A 23,962-nucleotide genomic window follows, 5' to 3' on the forward strand; every position below is an offset into this window, starting at 1 on the left:
GAGAAGAGAGAAGAGGAGAGGAGAAGAGAGGAGAGCGAAGAGAGGAGAGAGAAGAGAAGAGAAGAGAAAAGACAAGAGAAGAGAAGAGAGAAGAGGAGAGGAGAAGAGAGGAGAGAGAAGAGAAGAGGAGAGAAGAGAAAAGACAAGAGAAGAGAGAAGAGAAGAGAAGAGAGAAGAGGAGAGGAGAAGAGAGGAGAGAGAAGAGAAGAAGAGAGAAGAGAAGAGAAGTGAAAAAAGAGAGAAGAGAGAGAGAAGAGAACAGAAGAGAGGTGAGAAGAGAAGACAAAAGAGAACAGAAGAGAAAAGAAAAGACAAGAGAATAGAAGAGAAGAGAGAAGAGAAGAGAAGAGAGGTGAGAAGAGAAGAGAAGACAAAAGAGAATAGAAGAGAAGAGAAAAGAGAAGAGAAGAGAAGAAAAGAGAGGAGAAAAGAGGCGAGGAGAGGCGAGAAGAGAAGAGAAGACAAGACAAGAGAAAAGACAAGAGAAGAGAAGACAAGAGAAGACAAGAGAAGAGAAGAGAGGAGAGGCGAGAAGAGACGACAAAAGAGAAAAGAAAAGAAAGAAAAGAAAAGAAGAGAAAAGACAAGAGAAGACAAGAGAAGAGAAAAGAGAAGAGAAGAGAAGAGAAGAGAGGCGAGAAGAGAACAGAACAGAAGAGAGGAGAGGTGAGAAGAGAAGAGAATAGAAGAGAAAAGACAAGAGAAGAGAAGAGAGGAGAGAAGAGGCGAGGAGAGGCGAGAAGAGAAGAGAAGAGAAAAGAAGAGACAAGAGAAGAGAAGAGAAGAGAAGAGAAAAGAAGAGAAAAGACAAGAGAAGAGAAGAGAAGAGAAGAGAAGAGAAGAGAAGAGAAGAGCATATGGAAAGCAATATCTGGACAGAACGTCATAGGGTAGCACTTTACAATAAGGCAGTCTTTATAAAGTGTTTATAAGCGGTTACTGATTAATTTATGAATGGTTAACAACTAATTTATTCATGCGTTATACATCAGTAATTAGATATTAAAACACATTAATAAAACACATTTTTAGGTTGGCAGGTTATAAGCCAGCGTGGGCAGAGTCTCCATAGGCATCTCTGAGAAACCACACGCCTAGACGAAGCTAGCCAAACCGTTGCGTGGTAGCCTCACTGACCACTATCTAACCATAACCATAACCATAACCATAACCATAACTGCTGTAAATGTAGTTTTGTCGCTGCCGCCCAACAGCCAACATTTGGTTATGCAACGCACAACGTTTCTAAGTCGCGTTGTTTGCACGTCACTTGCTGAGAGAATGTGAATTTGCGGGCTTTGCTGATCACGTGGTTTCAGAGAGAATGTCTACGGAGACTCTCCCGTATTGATAAAATGTGGCAAACCTGGCAACCTAAAAAGTCTTCTTATCAACGCGTTAAACCAGTTTATTATTGATTTATAACACAATAATAAATGAGCTATTAACTATTAATAAAGTTCTAACTAAACACTTATAAACCCTTCATAAAGTTGGAGTTAAAACTTGAACAAAGGAAGTGTCAAGCAGCAGGTCCTCTGGATAAAAGCGGTTAAAGCAGGTTTGACAGTTTGGAGATGTGACATAAAAAATAAAAAATTAAAAAAAAAACGAATTTAAATTCAAAATAAGGAGATATATTGGAGCTAATGACATTTTAAATTCACTTTTTACCAAATGGAATTAATTCCATCCGGTAAAACGGAAAGATGTGTGCATTAAGCCGGTCCAATTTAGATTGAAAATTGAAGCTGTCAAACCGCTGAACATGAATCACCCCGGAAAATCTCGCACGCTGTCTTTCAGCAGTGGGCGTTTCGAACAGAGGCGATAGGCTAAGCGTTCAAAACCAGAAGTCAACAAGCGGCTGTTATTGGTCACTTGCATCGATTGCCTGGCCTCTCTACCTTTGCAAGCCTTCACATCTTGCTGGATATGATGTATAAAAGAAATAATATATAAAACAATATCAATTTTCCTTCGTTGTACCACAACTGTTACGATGGGACTTGCAAGCAAGCACTGATACGAAAATCCGCTAAACTTGACAACGTAGCTCACAATGTGCCTACCCGCTATGCACACATAGCGAGGTGAAGCCGGGCATTATTTATCTCACTATAAATGAACAATAAAATGTGAGAACAAAATAAAGAGTATTCAATCGTAAATTTAAAAAAAGGTATCTACCGCTGAAATATTCCCCCGGTAGGTTTTTTTTTTTTTTTAAATCTCACCGGAGTACGTACGGCATTCAATGACCTTTAACTCAACAAAACGTACAAAGCTGCAGCCTGGCAACACAAAGGAGCGATGCGGACCGCCGCGTACATTCAAAGTTGAGCCCGGGTTTCCAAGGCAGCTGTTAAGAAGCAGTCGAGCGCTTGAAAACCCAAACTTCGGTGAATTTTGAACGAAAAACAAACAAACAAACAAAAACACTAAACGTCTTTCGTCAACATCGACGTACTGCCTGAGACGATTCGCGCGGCTGACCTGCTCAGTGACTCGCATCAGCATTTGAAATCAACGGTATAAATGGCGGAGGGAGCAAAGAAAGGGATGAGTAAAGGATGGGTAAAATGAAAGGACACCTTAGCACATTCCCACATTAAAATGCATGAAGACAAGCCTCAGATACTTGAGCAAACCTGTTCATGCTTTACCAAGTTGCACAAATTCAATTAAGCATGCTCCCCCCCCCCACCCCACCCCCTTTCCTCTGCAACCGGACCCCCAACAACCCCACGCACATCCGGCTCTCCATACATACCAGAGCAGACTGACAGACAGCCCGTGCCTCCTCTCCCCCGACCCCCTTTAGACCACATACACCCCCCACACAGACACACATAAACACCCCCACACAAACATTTAATGTGCCTAGCACACGCACACACACACACACACACACACACACACACACGCACACACACACACACAAGCACACACACACACAAGCACACACACACACACAAGCCAGCCCGATCCCTCATCCCTTCTTCCACGCCGTCTTCCTATCCTACCAATGGTGCAGTGCTCTCCATTCCAGCCTGGGCTGCATTCACATTTGCCGTCCTTGCATGTGCCATGCTCGTTGCAGCGTGGGTGACACGCCCTCTGGTCGCACCCGGCGCCCATCCAGCCGTCGTCACAGCGGCAGGTGCCGGACACGCAGATGCCATGGCCACCACAGTCCGCTGCACAAATCTCTGTGGGAGACGGGGACAGAAAGAAATGAGGGGGGGGGGGGGAGAAAGGAAAGAGACAGACAGAAAGAGAGAGGGAGGAGGGAGTGTGGATGGCGAGGGGGGGGGGGGGCGGGGGGATGGACATGGGAAGATGAGGCAGTGACGGGACAAGGCGACAGGGGTGAAGAAAAGACAAATCCAGGAGTTATTGTCAGGGAAAGGCGGCCACGCTTCACCACCTTGTTTGATGGCGGCTGAAAAGAAATTCCTGCACCTCATAAGGGGGGCAATCCCTTTTGACAATACCAATCTAATAAGTCCATTACAGAGAACAGACATGGATTGTGCAGGCCTTAGCGGGTTAATTCTCCCCCTTGCCTCTTCCTGTCTTTGTAAATTTGCCTCTGGTGTCGTGAGGGGGGGAAAACGGAGGAGGAAAAAATACGGGACCGGGATTTTCTATAGGGGCTGCAACATATGTCGGCGGTAATGAAAACCGAGCCGGCTGCAACTGTGATGAGGTGAGGACTCTCTAAATACCCGCCTCCCAAAGGTGGCCGACAAACACAACATCTGGTTTGTTAATACAGCAAATTCTTATTTCTTTCTCCCGATGCCGTCTCCGGCCTCCCCTACATACGATGAAACGCTGCTTCACTCTCGTCTAAGGACCCCAAAGTTGTGGATTTTCAGGTTTTTATTTATTTTTTCTACTGAACAGGGAAAAGGCAGCATGGCGACAGTAAAGCTTGGCTGAAGCCATTATGTGGCAGGACCCCCCCTGACAGGCTGTGATAGAGTCTGGGACGATACCACGGTCTCGTGAACTCGGGGGAGAGGATGACAAGGATGGAGCGGAGAGAAATTAAACTCTGACAAATTACTTATGAATCTCATTGAAATGGTTACTTCTTCATTAACTATGCTGTTATGAAAGAGGCTTAGCATGGCGGGCAGCGAAGAACAATAGCCGAGCATTCATGTCTTATTAACCGAGCTCATTCAAGAAAGGCCACAGGGGACCCAAGTGGAGGTAAAAGTCTATTAATAAGTCAATTACCGCTTTTTAAGTGTCTATTTTGTCACTGATACAAATTAAAATGAGGAGTTGGCGATTTTCAGCCACAAACCATAACATGAAATTACCATTTTGAAACCTTCAAAAAAAAATCCCCCGGTTAAATTATGTAAATGACGCTAATTTAACATGTGTACATGTGACTTCTGATTTAGAGGCAGCCTCGCAGCGGCATTTCTCCTGGGCGTCTACGGGCTCACGCATACACACACACACACACACACACACACACACACGCACACACAAATTGCCTTTTTGCTTTAACATAAAAATCCGGGGGCGCCCGGGTAGTGTGGCGGTCTATTCCGTTGCCTACCAACACAGGAGGCCGCCGGTTCGAATCCCCGTGTTACCTCTGGCTTGGTCGGGCGCCCCTACAGACACAATTGGCTGTGTCTGTGGGTGGGAAGCTGGATGTGGGTATGTATCCTGGTCGCTGCACTAGCGCCTCCTCTGGTCGGTCGGGGCGCCTACTTGGGGGAACTCGGGGGGGGGGGGGGGTAGCGTGATCCTCCCACGTGCTGCGTCCCCCTGGTGAAACTCCTCACTGTCAGGTGAAAAGAAGCGGCTGGCGACTCCACGTGTATCGGAGGAGGCGTGTGGTGGTCTGCAGCCCTCCCCGGATCAGCAGAGGGAGTGGAGCAGTGGCCGGGACCAGGATGGCGCGGAAGAGTGGGGTAATCGGCTGGATACAATTGGGGGTAAAAGGAGAGAAACCCCCCCCCCCAAAAAAAAAAAAATCCTGGCGCTGTTAATTATGTCAGCAAAATCCCAAAGAAAGCCACACTAACTGAACATCAGGCAACACTTTACTGAAATGCAGAGAAATGATCTAAAATCTCTGCAGCACAGAAGAAGAGCAGCAAAGCTGCCGGCGAACACCAACTTTGAGAAGCGTCATGGGCTGCGGTCACCGGCTGACACACGTTGGGAAAACGTCCGCAACCTTTGTAGAGCGCGTCGCTTCTGCCACGCACACCGGGCACGGGAAGAACGCACCGCGAAGCCCGCCGGCCGCGAGACAACTGTTGACTGACGCCCACTGCCGCACAACAGAGGGGAGAAACCTTTAACGTGATAAAGATGCAATTACGGCCTGCGGGCAAACCCTCATTACCCGCAGCCTAAGCATCCCGCGGCGAGAAACACTCCAATCCCCAGGATGGCCCTTACCGTTTGCACTACGAGACCGTGTAAACAAACTGTTCTCCGGGTGTGCGAACGGCAACGGCGGCACAAAAACGTACACACATATCAGAGCACATAAAACCTCGGGCGTTGTTTTACGACAGGTAACGGCGTTACTGCCTGCTGGGAACACCGGTCAGACGGCGGCGGCACAGCCGGTGCGGAAAATGAGTTCGGGACTTTAAAGTTTGTGGGCGGGAGAAAGGACCGAATGGTGAAAAATATATTGAAAGCCCCCCCCCCCCCCCGTCTCCAAGGTTATGGGCTGCTGGCTGTAATACCCCACAGCAGAATGTAGTAAGGTATTACAGCTACCCCCCCCCCACCCACACACACACACACAGTAGTATATTAGGCCACAGAAAGCTCTACAATGAACAGGATAAAGGGGGATAAAAAGCCAACTCATCATCATTTATATAGCTCCTTCTATGTAAGAGAAGCTCAGACTAACTGCCCCTTTCCCGTAAAATCCCAGGGATTACCTAATAGGTCAGCGTTCCTGCTCGGAATATAAAGGAAGTCATGGATCCCGGCCACTCCTTGACTTAAAAAAAAAAAATCTTATTTTCTGAAAATATTTTGTGCGAATACAACTGTTGTGGCCTAAAGGAAAGCAGCGGAAGGGTACAACAGCGTCGGTATCTACAGAGACGGAGTCCGTGCGTTTTAGATGTATTTGTAATTAAGATATCGACGCTCTATTCTGTTGAAGAGTTCAGTTACACTTTCTATGAAGCTTGCGTCTATAACACCCTATAAGCATCTATAACACTCTATACGCATCTATTGCATCTATAACCCCCATACTTTCCTATAATGTGTATTACAATGACCAATGGCTATGGCTGAAGACTGTGAAATAGCACTGAAGTCTCATTATGCATCTCTACAAAACTTCAGCAAAACAAGTTGGCTATGATGCATTATGACATTTGACAGATAAACAGGCTAATGATGACATATTCATAATGCATAAATCCGTTTTAAATTGACATAATGTATCATAAAGGTGGTTATGAGGTGTTGTAAGGACATATACATGGTTATAATGACTCTTACAATGACTTAAAGCTACACTTATAGGGCGTTATAGATGCTTATAGGGCGTCATAGATGCAAGCGTCATAGAAAGTGTTACCAGGATTTCCTCTGAGTCACCAGGAACGGAAAGCGTTGCATGTATGCGTCCTCACATGCACATATGCAAATCTCTGACCTTCTTCAGAACATCACACAAATTGGAAACTAACGCCGCAGAATGTCACCGCCGACTTTTTTGCTGGTTCACAACGGACTTTAAGTTACAGTGCAGAACAAAAAAAAAGTTGTTTTTCTTTTACCGGTGTTCACCTACAAAAAAGTGACAACTCTGACATGCCTCCTCGTGAACGCCACCTCAGACTGAACTTAACGAAGTCGCTGCATGCTTTATACAGCGTGCAGCAGCTTCCCTTTACTTCCCACCTTGCGATTCAGAGTTGTTAGGTACTCCCACTCAAGGGCGCTAAACCAGTCTTCAGGAAACTTTTAATGAAAGCGTTTCCCCCCCCCCACACCGGTAAAGGGGAGGGGGGGAGACGGGGGTGGGGGAGAGCTATACCATTCAAGCTTAACCCAGGTTTTTTTTTCATCTGCGGAGCCCGGAGGTGGCATACTGTATCTATGAAAGTGTATCTTGTCCTCGCTACAGCCTTACAGACTACCTCGGGACAACATCGCCCGCGGACAGAGAAAACACAAAGGGAATAACCCCCCGCGGACAGAGAAAACACAAAGGGAATAACCCCCGGGGCAGAAAAAGCTATCGTCAGCTCAAGAGCCTTGTGGCAGTGTGAAGAGAGCAGTAACTCGAGAGAGCACGTTAACTTGAATCGTGGCGGCCCGGCGGTTAGCGCCGCTGCCTCACGGCGAGAAGGTCCTGGGCTCAAACCCCAGGCCCTCTCAGGTCCTTTGTTTGTATGTGCTCCGGTTTCCTCCCACCGTCAAAGGCATGTGTGTTGGGGTTTATCCTCCCGCCCGCCCCCTGACCAAGGCGATGACAAAGAGCTGGAATTGGTCCCCAGGCGCCGCCCTGCAGCTGCCCCCCGTTTGCAGAGAAGGAATTTCACTGTATGTATGTGCAGTGACCATAAAGTGTCTTCTTCTTCTAAATCACACTTCTGATCCCTACTATACTTTTTTTTTAAATGTCTTCTTTTCTGTGACTGCCAACCTTCCATAGTAAGATTTGGGACGACGCCATTCGTAAAGGAAATAAATTTAGGGCAAAATCAGCCTGGCTAGCTGTGGCTCTCCAACTGATCAGTGGTGTGAATAATTGTGGCTTTTTTATGAAAGACATTTTCTTGAAACATAATCACAAATATTTCTGTCCGTGAGGGGCATAATCATTATCTACAGGGGCGCAACAAGGAGGGGTGCAGAGGGTGCAATGCTCACAGGCGCCGCATCAGCGGGGGCGCCAAAAGCACAGTGTACAGTAAACACATTTCTGGTTATAGGCCTCTTTGGTTTTTTTTAAAGTTTAATATTTATAAATATTATTACTTAGATGAGAATTTTGAATTAGAATATATAGTTACATGTTATATTTTTTAATTATATTAATTTTTTTGCGTATGGTCCTTTGGCGCCCCCACTGATGTGGTGCCTGTGTGCATTGCACCCTCTGCACCCCCCCCCCCTCGTTGTGCCCCTGATTATCTACGTCGTATCAAATTAAGCACTGAGGTAAATTGTCTTGATGCATGCTCAGTAATCCAGGTAAGGAAATCACAGGAAGTTGAATCAGTTCATCTGGACACGTTTATTGAGAGAAACGTTTCATCACTCATCCAGGTGACCTCCTCAGTCTCAACTGACTGCAGGTATCCAAAGGTTTCACCTGTAGTGGCCAACTTGTATATGGAGGAAGTGGAAAAGAGGGCTCTGATGTCCTATCGAGGGACACCACCTAGCCATTGGTCATGATTTGTGGACCACACCTGGGTTAAAATTAAATCTCAGGATGTACCACATTTCTCTGACCATATTAACTCTGTGGACAACCACATCAAGTTCACCAGGGAGGATGTGGAAAATGACAGGTGAGCCTTCTTAGACTGGGAAATTGCAGTTGGTGATGGGGGGCATTTGATTGTTGATGTTTACCTTAAACCACAACACATACTGATCAGTACTTAAGGTTTGACTCTCATCATCCACTGGAGCACAAACTAGGAGTCATCAGGATGCTGGACCACCGAGCTGACAACGCCCCCACCGACACAGCGGCCGGGGAAGGGGAGAAATCCCACATTGAACAGGCCCTGGTTAAGTGGTTATCCTAACTGGGAGTTTGTCAAAACCAGGAAGACGCCCAAACAGTTCACCAGCCGATCGAAGAGAGAAGGACAACAGCTGTCTAAGCATAAACCAGTAGTCGTTCTGTATGTGGCGGGAGCGTCAGAAAAGTGGAGACATGTATTTTCTAAACACCACCCCTCAGTTGCTTTCAAACCCCAAAACACGCCGCGCCAGAAATTGGTCCACCCCAAGGACTGGGTCCCCTGGCACCAACAGAGCAATATAGTGTATGCTGAAGTGCCGGGAGGATTGCTGTGACTTGTACATTGGGGAAACTAAACAGACGCTGGCCAAGAGGATGACACAACACAGAAGAGGTAACACATCAGGCCAGGAATCCACAGTCTACACCATCTACAGGCCAGTGGCCACTCTTTCAGGGATGAGGATGTGCACATCCTTGATAGGGAGGAACGCTGGTTTGGACGGGGAGTCAAAGATGCCATCTGTGTGAAGAGGGAACAACCATCCCTGAACCGAGGAGGGGGGTCAGTCTATATGTGAATAGTACACATGCCCATTGTGACTCTAGTTAATGGTCACGCCAGTTTGCATATGAAACCGATCGTTGGTTTTGGTTGTTATGCCACCGTGTTGTTTATAAGGGTGGGGACACCTGCAGTCGGTTTAGACTGAAGAGGTCACTTAGATGAGGGATGAAACGTCTCTGTCAATAAACGCTGTGTCCAGGTGGACTGATTCAACTTCCTGTGACTGAGGTAAATTCCATGTAAAAAAAGTCAAGACTGGCTTTCAAGACAATGTTAATGAGTGGTTTTAAAAACAGAGTTTGTTTAAGATTCGTAGTGAGAATATTAAGTTTGGCAGAAAATATCAAAAGGGCAGCTATGAATACAGTCATAAATTGTATCATTTTGGGTTAGTTAAGCGCTGATGAGCATGGACCTGCTTGGTTATATTACGCATGCAGAACTACAATCTGGGTTTAGCAAACAATTCTTTTCCAGAACATCTGCAAGATCTGCAATATTAATACGCTTTTGGCTGAGGACCTCAACTTTGGCTATATGGTAAACTGTAAAATCCTTAATCACAGTCTATAAAATTAAGTAGCAGTAATACCAAAGATTTAATCTAACATAAAAACTGCTCTCGGTAAGTGGTCTTTGTGCCACTATCAAGCACTTTTATGTGAAGATGAATTTTAAAAATGTTTCCCCATCTGCAGTATTTCTCCCACCATAGCACAGCAGTTTCTGGGCTGGTCCCCTACTAATCTTCCCATCAGCGATATAAGAAAATGAATGTTTCACTTTCAGTGAAAAGGAAAAAACAAATGTGCAGTTGATTTTACACGTCATGTTTCAAATTCTGTGTCGGTTTTACTGAAGATATGCATTACATTCCACACAGTTGAAAGGTGCAGGATGAGACTGCTTGTATTTTCATACCATTAAGCTTTTTAGAAGAACATAATTCAGGGCTCCAGGGTCGCATATGTGACCAAAAATCTGTCAAGCGTGACTACAAATTTTCATTGGTTGCACCAGTGCACCTGAAATTTAGCAGGTCTGTGTATGTGTGTGTGTGTATAGCACTATTTTCCCCACCCACATTCTGCGAAGACATCCTACTATATCCTACTCTGCCTCTTATCAGCTCCGACCCTGATATTCTTACCCTAACCATCTCACTCCTCATGCCGAAACCTAACCAATCTAACCAACGAAGGCAACGAGCACCAGCCAATAAGAGGCAGCGTGGGGCAGGTCTTCGCAGAATGCCAGTGGGGAAAAACAAGTCATATATGTATGTGTGAGAATGTGCCCTGTACTCCTCGTTGCACCTGTCCCCAAACCTGAAAGGCCCAGCCCAGACCCGACGTCATCGGCGGAGGGTAACTGTTCCACCTGTCTCCCCTGTCCCTGGTAACTAAGATGCCTAATCTGCCTAAAATGTATTACTGCGGTGCCAAAAGCCGTGGTGAACAAATGTGGGTGCGTCTAAATGATGCACTGGTGCACCTAAATCAAATAGTTTGGTGCACCAGTGCAACCAATGTACAAAGTTAAGTCTGGAGCCCTGTAATCACCACAGTGAAACGGACAATTTGCAAGCATGGTGTAACGTAAGGGTGTGGAAGGTTTAATGGTAGCCTCAGTGTGACAACAACATACCCACATTTCACCACACCCACCCACTGACAGCAAAAACACTGATTTGAAACTCACCTGTGGAGCAGTCATGGCCGGTCCAGTTGGGATCACAGCTGCAGGTTCCTGCATCTGCCAGGAAGGCGCCATGTCCAGAGCACTGGTCCATGCAGGAGGCCCTAGGACTCTCACATCCTGGACCTCCCCAGCCTACAAAGCAGTGGCACTCTCCCCGGACACATACTCCACGACCTGAGCATGTTGGGTCCAGGCAATCCACTGATAAAGGATCCAAAGAGACAGCATCAGGCAAACAGTCGACCGGCTGCTTCTACTGCTTTGAGAAGCACGGATCTCCTGCTGGGACAACCTGCCTGGCATCCAATTTTGAGGCTGAGTAAGATGAAAATGCTGTAGTGGGTCCTGGAGGCACTGGCCTGGCACATGTATACCAGTGCAGAGCAGATAGACACAAGCTAACACTTGAGGAAACCCATTGTGGACTAGATTTACAAAACAATCAGCTACTCTTGCAGTGGGGCCAGCTGCACTGATCTGCAGGTACAGCCTACACTCTGCCTGGCACCTTCCCATCATCTCGTAATGAGATTTCCTCCCAAAGAGGGAGGAGGTCTTAACACGCATGTTCCTCTAAACTGAAAACTATGCTGATGAGCTCTTCAAAGCTGGTGTGGCCAAAATCCACCTTGATGAAATGTAAAAAATTGAAGTGGGGTATACTGTGGGACAGCCTGGGGACAATAACAAGCTACTATAAGACAGAGAGCATGCTTTACTCTTTTTTTACAACCTGTTAGGAAATCACTGTGACTAAACCCTCGCCATTGGCTTCCTGCTATTGTATCTGTATTTTGCAATTAATACTGCACCAATTCAATTTATATGCAAATATAAAATAGATGTCTGCCTTTTTAGGATCCCTTCTGTTGACAAGTTGTAAAATATGCGCTTGAAGTTTAGGGGACTCGGGCTCTGGGAGGGAATCAAATAACTATTAGTCATCCTGCTCAAAACAATAACGCCGCAGCACACAGATGGCAAATGGGCGCTAAGCAGGAGCAGTGTCTGGCCACCGAGAGCAGCGGGCCACGCCACGGCAGCGCCCCTTTACCATGACATAAATGGGTATAAAGGCTGTTATAGTAAGACAAACAGGATCGCTCGCCTCTTAGCAGATGGTTTGGGCACAAGGCACAAAGATCAGAGGCTAACTGACAAGAACTTCTCTCCTGGCAATTAATCATTGCGGTTGAAGGTCGCGAGTAAGAAAGGTAAAAATGTTAGAGGGCCCTTGTCCACCTACCCCTCCACTCCTTATGGCTAACACTCCAACCAAAATAGAATAGGGGCCTATGGATGTCACAAACCCTCATTTATCAAAATCCCGGGGTCCATTTTTCATCTTGAAATGAGAGCCTTCAAGCGCTGACAAACACAATAGCTCCTTCAATCTTATCTGCTCGAACCTTATCCAGCATCTCTAATGCGGAGCTGTTCATGGATTAACATGAGAGCTTTTTTTTTTCTTCTTCTCTGAATTTCAGTAAAGTAGATTATTTGTGATGAACGTATAACACGGACAGAGCTTGCACTCGTAGCGCAAATAAAATAAAAGAGCAATCTTGGAGGAATTCTGTAAGGCTGAGATGCTTTTAGGCCAGAGTCCAAACAGCTCCTTTGACGTCTTTATTCATTTGAACCAATTTAGCGAAGAGATGCACTCGAAGTGGTTGCTGCCTTCTTCACAAGACGGGAAATTGTAAAATGAACTCTGCTGTGTAATCACTATTTTGACTCTGAATGTTCTGCAAAAGAAAAAAAAAATCCCTCTCCAGACCTCAAACTCCATGTTGTAGGTTAGGATGCCCACATGAAAATATCTTTTTCACAGATGTTTTATAACACTGTTAAAATAGTGCAGTATTTACATGAACTATATTAAACAATGGACACAAATTGTGAACTCGCCGTTCCCATTATACTTTAACCTTTGTACACATTATATATACAAATTTATCCTTTGTATATATACAATATAGATTATATATCCCATTATATATATATGTGTTCTATTATAACAGGTGTCTGAAATTCAGATTTGACCAGAAATGTGAAGTGCTTTGAGTGGCTGTTGCAGCTAGAAAAGCGCTATATAAAATGCAACTTGATTGATTGATTGATAGTATCTTCTTCTTTTTTTTTTTCAAGTGCACAAAATGTTGCGATAACTCCACATTACAGCTCACCTTCTTCACAGTTTTCGCCTTTGTAGCCCGGGTTGCAGATACAAGTTCCCACGATGCAGGTGCCGTGGCTGCTGCACGTGACGTCGATGCACTGGTTGGTGGGAACGTCGCACTCCGAGCCCTTCCAGCCGTTGTGACACATGCAGCGACCTTTGAGGTATTGACCGTTCCCGCTGCACAGCACCGGACAGGCGGCTTTGAAAAGAGCAGGCAGCGTACATCCATGTGAATGGGCTCCACAAACCGTAGCGTCAAAGAATAACGCCAGCGCCGCGGCCCCCACTGGACAATAAGAGTTTGACCAAAATGCTAACAAGTCTCCTTTTACCACCGCGGTGCGCGTAGCACAAAAACGCAGCACTCAACTTTGACGTTTAATCTATTTTTTATTTTTTTTAAATGGACGTTACGCGTCCTCAGACTTGACCCAGATTGCAACAAAACCAAACGTTATAAATGATCCCAATAGCCATGCAATGGGTTTTTGACTGGTGAAATTAATGATCAAATTTAAAATAAATGAGGTGTAGAGAAAAGTGTATATCATCACAAACATAACAGATGGCTGTACATTTTAGGATGAGCACACAACAAACTAACGCTGTAACACATTGCTATGACTTTTTTAAATCTTCATTGTAAAATCCAAACAACCAGTGCAACAAAAAAGCCATAGCTGCAGTAAAAAAATAAAAATAAATAAATAATAATAATAAAATAACAGAGACCCATAAAATGTTGAGCTCTATTTTCTGTGCAGTTATTCAAGGGTGGCTAAGAAGCAATGCCACTGTTTTCCAGCACTTAATGCAATATATCATATAACTGGATTAAGAGAGCAGCTCAGATGAAAAAAAATTGACCATGTTGCTTAATTTGATGAAAAAGATTTGAAATGTGAGGAATGATACACAGCAAACAAATAAAACAATGTTGTTGGAACCAAATCAATGAAAATATTTCATTTTTGTGATTTTATTGAATGAATGAATATATTTTGCTTGCATGTCAACTTTGTTTTAAAGGATTTTTTTTTTGGATCCCCCCCCTTTTTTTTCCTCCTCAGTTGTATTTGGCCAATTACCCCACTCTTCTGAGTCTTCCCGGTGGCTGTTCCACCCCCCTCTGCTGATCTGGGGAGGGCTGCAGACTACCACATGCCTCCTCCAATACATGTGGAGTCGCCAGCTGTTTCTTCTCACCTGACAGTGAGGAATTTCGCCAGGGGGACGTAGCATGTGGGAGGATCACGCTACCCCCCCCCCCCACGAACAGGCACCCTGACCAACCAGAGGAGGCACTAGTGCAGTGACCAGGACACATACCCACCAGTGTTGTAGTCGAGTAACTAAACCTCGAGTCCGAGTCGAGTCTCGAGTCCCCGGTGTTCGAGTCCAAGTCCCCAAAGAAGAGTCCAAGTTGAGTCCGAGTCAAGTCCCCGTTACCTGAGTCTGAGTCGTCATGGTTGAGTCTGAGTCGAGTTCCAAGATTGGCTCCAGTGCTCCACTCTGGCACCGTAAAAAAGCTGATATACAAATAAAAAAGGTCTACATGAAACAAAAATGACAGAGCTGTCACCACTTCAAAGGGAGTTTATTAACAAGTCCGAGTCCTCATCTCCAACTTCCAAGTCTGAATGCAGTCAATGCTCGAGTCCAAGTCCAAGTCCGAGTCATCACTGCTCAAGTCCAAGTCGCGTCACAAGTCCTGAGAATCAGGCCTCGAGTCCGAGTACGGGACTGGAGTACTAGAACACTGATACCCACATCCAGCTTCCCACCCGCATACACAGCCAAGTGTGTCCGTAGGGACGCCCGACCAAGCCGGAGGTAACATGGGGATTCGAACCAATGATCCCTGTGTTGGTAGGCCACGGAATAGACCGCCACGCTATCCGGACACCCCATGAATTATGTGTTTTATGTGTGTCTGATGGGAACTGATAAAAGCGGAAATTGTTAGTGAGGCAGTGACTCACCTCGCCCACAATCAGGTCCTCTGAATCCTAAGAAGCAATGACACGTTCCAGCCACACAATCACCGTTCCCAAAGCAGTTACTGGGGCAGTCGTCAATAGAATCTGAAAGAGAGCAATCAGGAGCTTTTCTGAGTACAACAATTCCCTCACACTCACTTTTGCTTCACTGATAATCATCCCCCATGTTAAAGACGCTGATGGGCAAAGTCTCAAATCCCTTCCACAATTTAATTTCACAGCAGAACATTTTGGAGAATCGCTTGTGTGCTTCAACCAACTGGGAGGAAGGTTCGCTGATAGACAACACCGGCCCTGGTGTGTGTTTCAACCGAGAGTCGGAAACCAAATGAATTCTCAGAAATCAGAAACATTTTGTCATTTCACTTCATGCACTTGTGTACATGAAATGAAACGGAATGCTGCCCCCCCTCCCCCCCAGCCAACAGCAATCCTGGTCCAGTCCTGGGTACGACGTTAAACTGCAACCGCCAGGCCGTCGGTGACTAAACCGGCACCCTCACTTCAACCCTTGGGTTGTTGCGAGGAGGGCCTGTGGACACCCAGCGGGACTAAAAACAAAACCTGTTAAAAGGCGGACAAGTTCCTCTGTGAACCAATGGCCATCCATACCTGGAGAGGGGATAGGAACCACCAGGTACTCCCCCTACTGGAACACAATGATAACTCAACCAAACTCAATCACCATAAACGGTGGAAGAGACTTGTTGAAGGTACCAGCAAGAGTTAAAGGGAAGGTTTACAAGATGGTTGTGAGACCAGCTATGTTATATGGTTTGGAGACAGTGGCATTGACGAAAAGACAGGAGTGGTGGAGGAGAGATGCTGGGTCTATTGGGGGAAGGATGCTGAATATGGAGCTGCCAGGGAAGAGAGAAAGAGGAAGGCCAAAGAGGAGGTTTATGGATGCGGTGAGGGAGGACATGCAGGTGGCTGGTGTGACAGAGGAAGGTGCAGAAGAAAGGAAGACATGGAAACAGATGATCCGCTGTGGCGCCCCCTAACAGGAGCAGCTGAAAGTAGTAGTAGTAGTAGTAGTAGTAGTAGACTTTTGGAGGCATCAGCTGTGCTCCTACGACCTCCATAGGTTATGGAACTGATGATGATGATGATGACAGCAATACAACACAAAGACAAAACACATCCAAAAACTACAAGAACACATATATCCGACTAAACAAAAATCACTGTCCGAGGGAATTTTCTGATAAATTCTGCCGAGGCCTGAATAAACTGGATGGGATAAGTGATGCGACTCATTTGGCAAACCTAATTTGACGCCTTTACAGCACACTGCAGGCAGGAGATTTGAAGCGTCAGCAGAACTGGCCCCTGCGTTTCCAGTCTGTGATGGGTAATGGGTATATCACATTTTTCTGTTCCATAGCCTGTGTTGCACATTCCCTTTCATATATTTAGACAACAGACAGACTTCAGCGTGTACACATTTTTCTCCTGTACTACTTGTGGACAATGGACAACGCATAATGTCCTTTTGCCTCAAAATAGGTCAGCGGTTAGTGTGGTTGCAGAAACCTCACAACTGGTTTTTGTTGCTGACGTCCAAAATCGAACAGCGATGAAGCGGAAATGTTACAGTCGTCTCGCGTGCATATCCGAGGGTTCGAGCATGTGCTTATCGACGACGACTGCCGTATTGGAACAAGTAAACATTGGTGCCTTCACCGAGAAATAGCAATTAAAAACATGGTGATGAAAAAGCAGGAGTGATATGAAAAAAAAAAAAATCCAAATGAATTTGAAACTCTCATATGAATAATTAATCTGATCAAAAACACAGCGGCAGTCAGTAAAGCCTTGTCGGCTTGTCAGCCTTGTGACGCTAAATAAGAACGCCTGAGCTACAAGATACGCACGCAGGGACGGGTATATCCAGACCCGTCACGGCTACCAAAACACAGAAACAGTATTACAAATAACTGTAAATTAATTGCAATCGTTAGTTTCGTTCTCTAAAATGTAGACATTCAAAATTCAGATCTAACAAATTAAAGAACGTAAGAATGGAACCTGGTGGGCTGCCTAACATTAAATATACTTGTCTGCCTACAAAATCTTTTGGTTTAAAAACAATTTTTTTTCTACCCCTTCACTCCTCTGCCCATCTGGGGAGGGCTGCAGACTACCACATGCCTCCTCCGATACATGTGGAGTCGCCAGCCGCTTCTTTTCACCTGACAGTGAGGAGTTTCACCTGGGGGACGTAGCGCGTGGGAGGATCACGCTATTCCCCCCAGTCCTCCCTCCCCCCCAAACAGGTGCCCCGACCGACCGGAGGAGGCGCTACTGCAGCGACCAGAACACATACCCACATCCGGCTTCCCACCCGCAGACACGGCCAATTAGGAACGCCCGACCAAACCGGAGATAACACGGGGATTCGAACCGGCGATCCCCGTGCTGGTAGACATTTTTGAGCTTCTTTTAAGAGTTTTTGTGCGGTGGATACACAGTGCCGTGTGTCTGGTATTCTCCATTTCTTTCATCAACGCACCTCGTCAAATCACACAATTTAGTAGAGTCATAACATTGAAGCACCATTTACTCCCCACCCCCATTAGTAGCTTTCCATTTAACAGTCTTGTTTTCCTGTGAAACGAGAGTGACAAGGGATCTCTCAGACGCTTGGCAGTGGCGGGAATGTGAAACACGATGCCCGCCGAATTAAACCTGAAATGGTGCTGAAAAATATTCAGTCTTGTCCCTTGCCTTTAGGCAGAAGAAGCTCTGAGGCAAAACTTAAGGAACAAAGAATCTTTTGTGCTCTGCAAAGAGATTGAAATGTGAGCCATGGATTCAGCTTCTCTTTACTCTGGAGAATCAATCATCACTGAGGATGCAACACAAGAGGGGGAGCACAGAGAGAAAGACAGCAAGACGGAGGGAGAGAGAGAGCTACCTGTGAGCGCGGGAAGCAGCGAGGAGGAGGAGATGGAGATTGAGAGAGAGAGAGAGAGAGAGAGAATGGGGAGGGTATTGGGCAGAGAGAGGGTGCTGATGTATTTCTGGGCTGCAGGGTTGCCTCTGCCATGTCAGGTTGCTGGAGGGAAGCAGCGGAGCCTACCCTCACGCGGATTGAAGGTAATTAGTATTTCAGCGGTGTTTTGATGGCTTCCAGAGAGAAAACCTAACTTGGTTGCTGGAGGTACCTGCCATACGAAATTTCCTTACCAGATGTACAATTATACAGGAACGACCCCTGGTATGAACTGCATTGAACAGTCACCTTTTAATACATACATTACAGCACACACAACTGGTGATTGATGACATACAGGATTAAATTATATAAATGTGGTTATAGTTAAAGAAACAGGCTGTTATTTCCCATGTGCTTGCTTTGTCACTACTGTAAACAGAAAACCATCAAATTCAATATGATCCATTGGCTATTTGTAAACTGCGGCGCTCTCATTCGAGATGCGGATGCAGTTTAGCAGGATATGCCTTTACTATGTCTATTGCCTGTGTTCCCTCTGAGAGCACGAGGAACAGGCTATGAATATCTCTTAGCCAACACACTCGACATAGGCCAACGCATAAATCACGGATTCAAGCAGAGCTTCATTGAAATTCATTACCCCTCATATCAGGGGAGCTAACTATTGTGTGAGGCTCTCCAGTCTGAGGAAGGAGTAGTGTGCAGTGGGCAGGTTTAATCAGCACCTTTCCGCGCTCTCCCAGGATGCTCAGCCTCTTTGAGTGATGGGTGGCTGTGTACTGAGAGCTTATGATCAGCAAGATATGGAGAAAGACAGTGGCAATGGGTCTGACTTTCCTTTTTGCTCTGCTCCACCTGTACACGATGCGTGTGCGTAGAAGCCGTGTCCGGGATGACATGTGTCTGGCACCAGACAGCGGGAACAAATAGCTGCATGCACCAGAGAGCCGGGCTACAGTACATGCAGAAGGATATATTTCACACTGCCGCTGAGTCAAAGCCAACTAATGAGGAGCAGGCCGGATTATAGGGGAAGGGGACAATCCCTTACTCCAGATGAAAAACAGCATGGCTATATGCACAGGAAGAACCTTTCACTAAATACACTGATGGAAAAGGAGGCCATTACTTTTGATTTTAACTCTACTGACACGACTGTCCGAAACATCAACATAATTTCATAAACATCCAATCTATAGACCAAACAAACGATGAAGAAACACTGGTTTGGGCTTTTCGTGCACACGTTTGAAATGAATATTGTTCACATATTTCTATACCTGAGCTCCACCATTTGAAGGTCAACTCTATTCCACCATGGCTCAATTCAATTCAGACAGTTGGCGAGATTCAATTTCTGCTGAAGGGCACTTAACCAGCGACCCATTTTAGAAAGGACTTCTCTGAGCAGATCAGGCCAAACGAGCAGAGACAGAATGGAAGCCCTGACTAACCCTGCCCCCTCCCCCCACCTCGCATGCATATGCCCTTTCCTTCACTCCCAAATACTCCCATCCAGCCCTGTTTTCTCCAACACACATCCGCAAGAGGCCTTCACGCAAACCCGGTCCAGAAGAAGTAAATAAGAGTAAACAGAGCTGCCCTGGCTGTCCTCTCCCATGTCATATCATATATTAAGTATTGAATTACAGCTGCTGTTTGCACAGCGGGGGGAAAGGGCGGAGAGGAGGGGCACGGCACATCTCTTGACTGTCTCCTGTTCTTGTTGCACTGGTGTTGAGGACAGCTTCCCATCGATCTGCTGCCTGGCACAGCCCCCCTGTCACAGATGGACTCTGGCCCAGGAGCTTTTAATTAAAGAGCATGTGAGAACAGCTCCCAGCTGCCATCACTGTGAAAGTGGACACCTCGGGCCTTCTCACACCTTGCTTGATACAGCAGTGCTAATCAAAGGTGCTTTAGGGAGAACAAAAGGGGAAAAGGAGGAGGGGGGGTGTTCAAAATGAAATCACCTCCACGAAAAGAATCTCTGTCTGAAATAGAGCTGCATGCAGCTATTCAAAGAAGAAAATCATGTACCACACTGTGATGAATTGAAAGTAGATGGAAATTAGACTAACTCATGATCAAAAATGGCACTTGAAGAGGGGTACAGTCATATTTTGAATTGTATGCAAATTGCTCCCAGAGGCCAGACCCCTAATTCGGTCAGAAGCCACTCAGACTAATGAGCGTATTATGATCTCTCAATGCCGTACTCAGGGGCAAGGCGGGACAGTGCTGATGTTCAGATTTTGTAATATTCAACTTCACCTTGATTAACCTGCACTTTCCTTGGCTAGCAAAAGCCAAGAGAAATCATCTCTGACTCAGGCTTCAAGTCTGGACTGTCGATATGAAATGCTACCTGCTGGCATTACAGGGATTATATGGTTTGATATTATAGGTTTCAGAGGCGGGTAGCACCCAGGGCACTCACCGATGGCAGTAGTGAGGAAAGAAACGGTTTCAGTTTCCTTCCCATCATTGTAGACAGCCAGGTGCCAGATGCCAGAGTCCATGTACTGGATAAAGCCTGTGTCATGGGTGGTGATGGGCAACAGGCTCCGCTGCAAAGCTACGGGCCCTTCTAGACCGTGGACGTCTTGGGCCAGCAGCCTCCGCCCATCCAGCAGCTCAACAAAGTCAAACTGGAGATAGACAGAACAAGAGAGACAGACAGACAGATAGATGAATCCAGCCAGGCCATTAATATGACACATGAGACTGAGAGCTTTCAGGCTTCCTCATAGCAGATCATCATTTGGTCTGCATGAATAACTCATCATTTGAGTTCTCATCTAGAACTTAAATCTCTTGGCACATCATGGCTGGATGATTTGTGATCGTTTTTATAGACCAAAAAAAATCCTATATGAAAGCCTTGATTCAAATTATTAAAGTGAAAAGAGGGAGTTGGGAAAAAAAAAAACAAGTTAGTGTTTACTACCAAATAACTTTTGAATCGTTTTGCCTCATATCAGTACTGACTCAATGAATACCAATGAGACAGCCTTTCGTTTTCATCTACATAAGGCAGGGAATCTGGGCTCATCTGCCACTGTGCATAATCAGTCAGGGCACAAAAAACTCCACTCTGGATTATTTGCTTTGGACTAAAAATGGGGGAAATGTACACTCACAATTCCACACTCTGAGCAGTTTGCTGAACCATGATTGCATTTAAAACAAAAATCCTAAATTGGAAGACCATATCAACACATATGATTAATAACATGCTGTTTCTGATTCTGTGCTACACAAACCGATGATGGAGAATTAGTGAAAAGAAAAATCTGTTGCCCCCTGAACCCTATATCCTATGTGTGACTCAGTGATGATGCTGAACCTCTAAAAGGAACGACCTTAAAAAAAAAAATCACCATAAATCCTACGAGCAACAAAGAAAGCGATTTTGTAATGCAATGGAGAGATTTATGAAATCATTTATATTCACGGTACGCTTTGACAAAGTTAGAGCATCTTTTTTAAACAATATCCCAATTTATTCTCTGTGGCAGAAGAAGAATGGGGAAGAAACTGAACCCCTGACTTGTTTGCTAAACCATGTCACGCAGCATGGCATTCAGAATTTCTGCACTTGTTTAGCAAGATAAATGATTTGTAGCTGAAAATCGCAGCAATAAACAAAACAAAAATACATTTTTCTATCATGAAAATTAACTTTTTTTTTCTAAATTAAAACACAATAATGTGGCAATCAGGAAGCATCAATGACTTTTAAATATCTCCCACCTGCGTGTGAGATGGAGGTAGGCCTCTCCTTCCGTAGATTCCTACTAAGGCATCTTTGCTGAGGGAAATATTGAACTTTAGGTACATGGGATGATCAATGAAGACCTGGGACCTCCAGAAGATACCAGGAGGTATCTGCTGGGCCACCTTGCGACCCACGTCAATCTCTCCCATGTTGATGAAGCCGTCATCTGGGAACAAGCTGTCCAATTTACCTGCATCACACACAAAATAAATGGGTCATAAAGATCCCACCGTTAATCCTGCATGTGGAGAATTGAGGGAGTTAGTCTACTGAAACATGATAGCATGACAATATCACAGATTGTCGACCACAGACAAACAATGTTAAAAAATAATGACCATTCTGATTGCTATTAGCAAAACCCCCAAGGCCCTTATTCTAGTGGAAGGTTTTGGTAAACAAATTCTCTACCTGAGAAAAAGTAGAAATATCGTGAATCGTAATCTGGTTAAAGGGGTTAATTCACATTTCTGCTTTAGTTCAAATACCAAACTGCAAATATTTTAAATGGCAAAGGTTTCAGGTTCGAAGCTAGAAAAGTAATTTCCTGGAGTCAAAACCCGACAGCAATACCAACATGTACCCTGGCTCTGCCAAATAACGGAAGCTAAGCAGGTATGGGCTTGGCTAGTGTTTGGATGGGAGACCTCCCGCAAAAACCGAGTTGCTGCTGGAAGTGGTGTTGGTGGGCCAGTAGGGGACAGTCTTCCCTCTGGTCCTAATAAAAACCACAAATACCCAATGCCCCAGTGCGGTGATGGGGACACTGTGCTGTAGGAGATGCTGTCCTTCCGATGAGACATTAAACCAAGGCCCTGACTCACTGTGGTCATTAAAGATCCCATGGCACTTACCTCAAGAGTAGGGGGTCCTGGCAAAATTCCTAACCTGGCTCTCTCCATCTGGCCACCTAATCATCCCCCCATGCGACTGGCTCAATGATTCCTCCCTCTCCACCTCAAGCTGATGTGTGGTGAGTGTTGTAGTGCAAAATGGCTGCCATGCATCGCCCATGTGGGTGCTACACATTGGTAGTGGTTGAAGTGAGTTAGCCCTTTCAATGTGAAGCACTATTGGTGTCTAGAAAAGCACTATATAAATGTAATTATTATTATTATTATTAAAATGTCTGGCCTAGCTGAGGTGTTGGCAAAGTGCTAAAAAGCAAGACAGTTACAGTGGTCTAAAGCAACGACGTGTGGTCAGGGTACGCAGGGGTGATAATTTAATCAAAATAACCATACAACAAATTCATAACATATCAAAATATCACTCTAGTTACAAGTAAGCTGTGTTATAACGTATTTTTAATGATATTTTTATGTCCTTGTCCTTTTTAAGTCCTTAAACTTCTGAGAGCGAAACGCCGAGTAGCGCACAAGCTCGCCTACTGTTTCAGCGGTAAGGGTAGGCTCCTGCTTTTTTCAGGGATGCCTTTAATGTTGTGAATTTCGGAGTTTGCGCATGCGTGTTGTATATTTCAAGGCGAAATCAACGGACAAGGAAAGGCACTGCTTATGCGGGAGTGCAAGCCAATCAGAGCCATCAAGGTCACGTCACGATGTCGTCACGTCACAACGCCATGTCACGTCACATCACAGAAAGATTCGTGGAGAAAGACCGGCTAATGGACTTCAAGTCAAGGTAAGCCATTGATTTGCGCTTTTATGATCATGGCAGTGTTGCATTAATGTAATCTGTAAACGTGTTTTTCATGGAGTGTGGCTGTGTTGGACAAGTTTACATGAATATGATTTTTAATTGGATTTTATTCTCTAAATGCTGACGTTTTTATAGAATGCTGTCCTGCATCAGACAACCATTGCTGAAATGCCTTCCCCATCAGCTGCACACACTCGTTATCCCGCATCCTTACTATTAACAGCTCTTTATGCAATTATTTTGGAGATATGTTTTAATTCAAGTTTCATTGTTAATTTTTACAAATCTATACAAAGTTTGCATTGATATTTATTGTTCATTTTTACAAATCTATACAAATGTCACCCCACTACACGCAGGGATGAGCGTTGGGGT

At 45.3% G+C, this 23,962-nt stretch overlaps 1 protein-coding gene across 1 annotated transcript in view; it reads right to left on the reverse strand.

Annotated features, from left to right (window-relative positions):
- tenm4 (teneurin transmembrane protein 4) overlaps positions 1-23,962 on the reverse strand; it is a 196,874-nt gene that overhangs the window by 84,906 nt on the left and 88,006 nt on the right. The window contains exons 8-13 of the mRNA XM_056283755.1: positions 21,901-22,115; positions 20,585-20,795; positions 15,165-15,266; positions 13,187-13,381; positions 10,998-11,198; positions 3,027-3,212 (exon numbers count right to left, since the gene is read on the reverse strand). Coding sequence (XP_056139730.1) covers positions 3,027-3,212; positions 10,998-11,198; positions 13,187-13,381; positions 15,165-15,266; positions 20,585-20,795; positions 21,901-22,115 — 1,110 coding nt within the window. The remainder of the gene's footprint in view (positions 1-3,026; positions 3,213-10,997; positions 11,199-13,186; positions 13,382-15,164; positions 15,267-20,584; positions 20,796-21,900; positions 22,116-23,962) is intronic.

This window comes from Lampris incognitus, chromosome 7 (genome assembly GCF_029633865.1).
Source record: "Lampris incognitus isolate fLamInc1 chromosome 7, fLamInc1.hap2, whole genome shotgun sequence".
Lineage (NCBI taxonomy): Eukaryota > Metazoa > Chordata > Actinopteri > Lampriformes > Lampridae > Lampris > Lampris incognitus.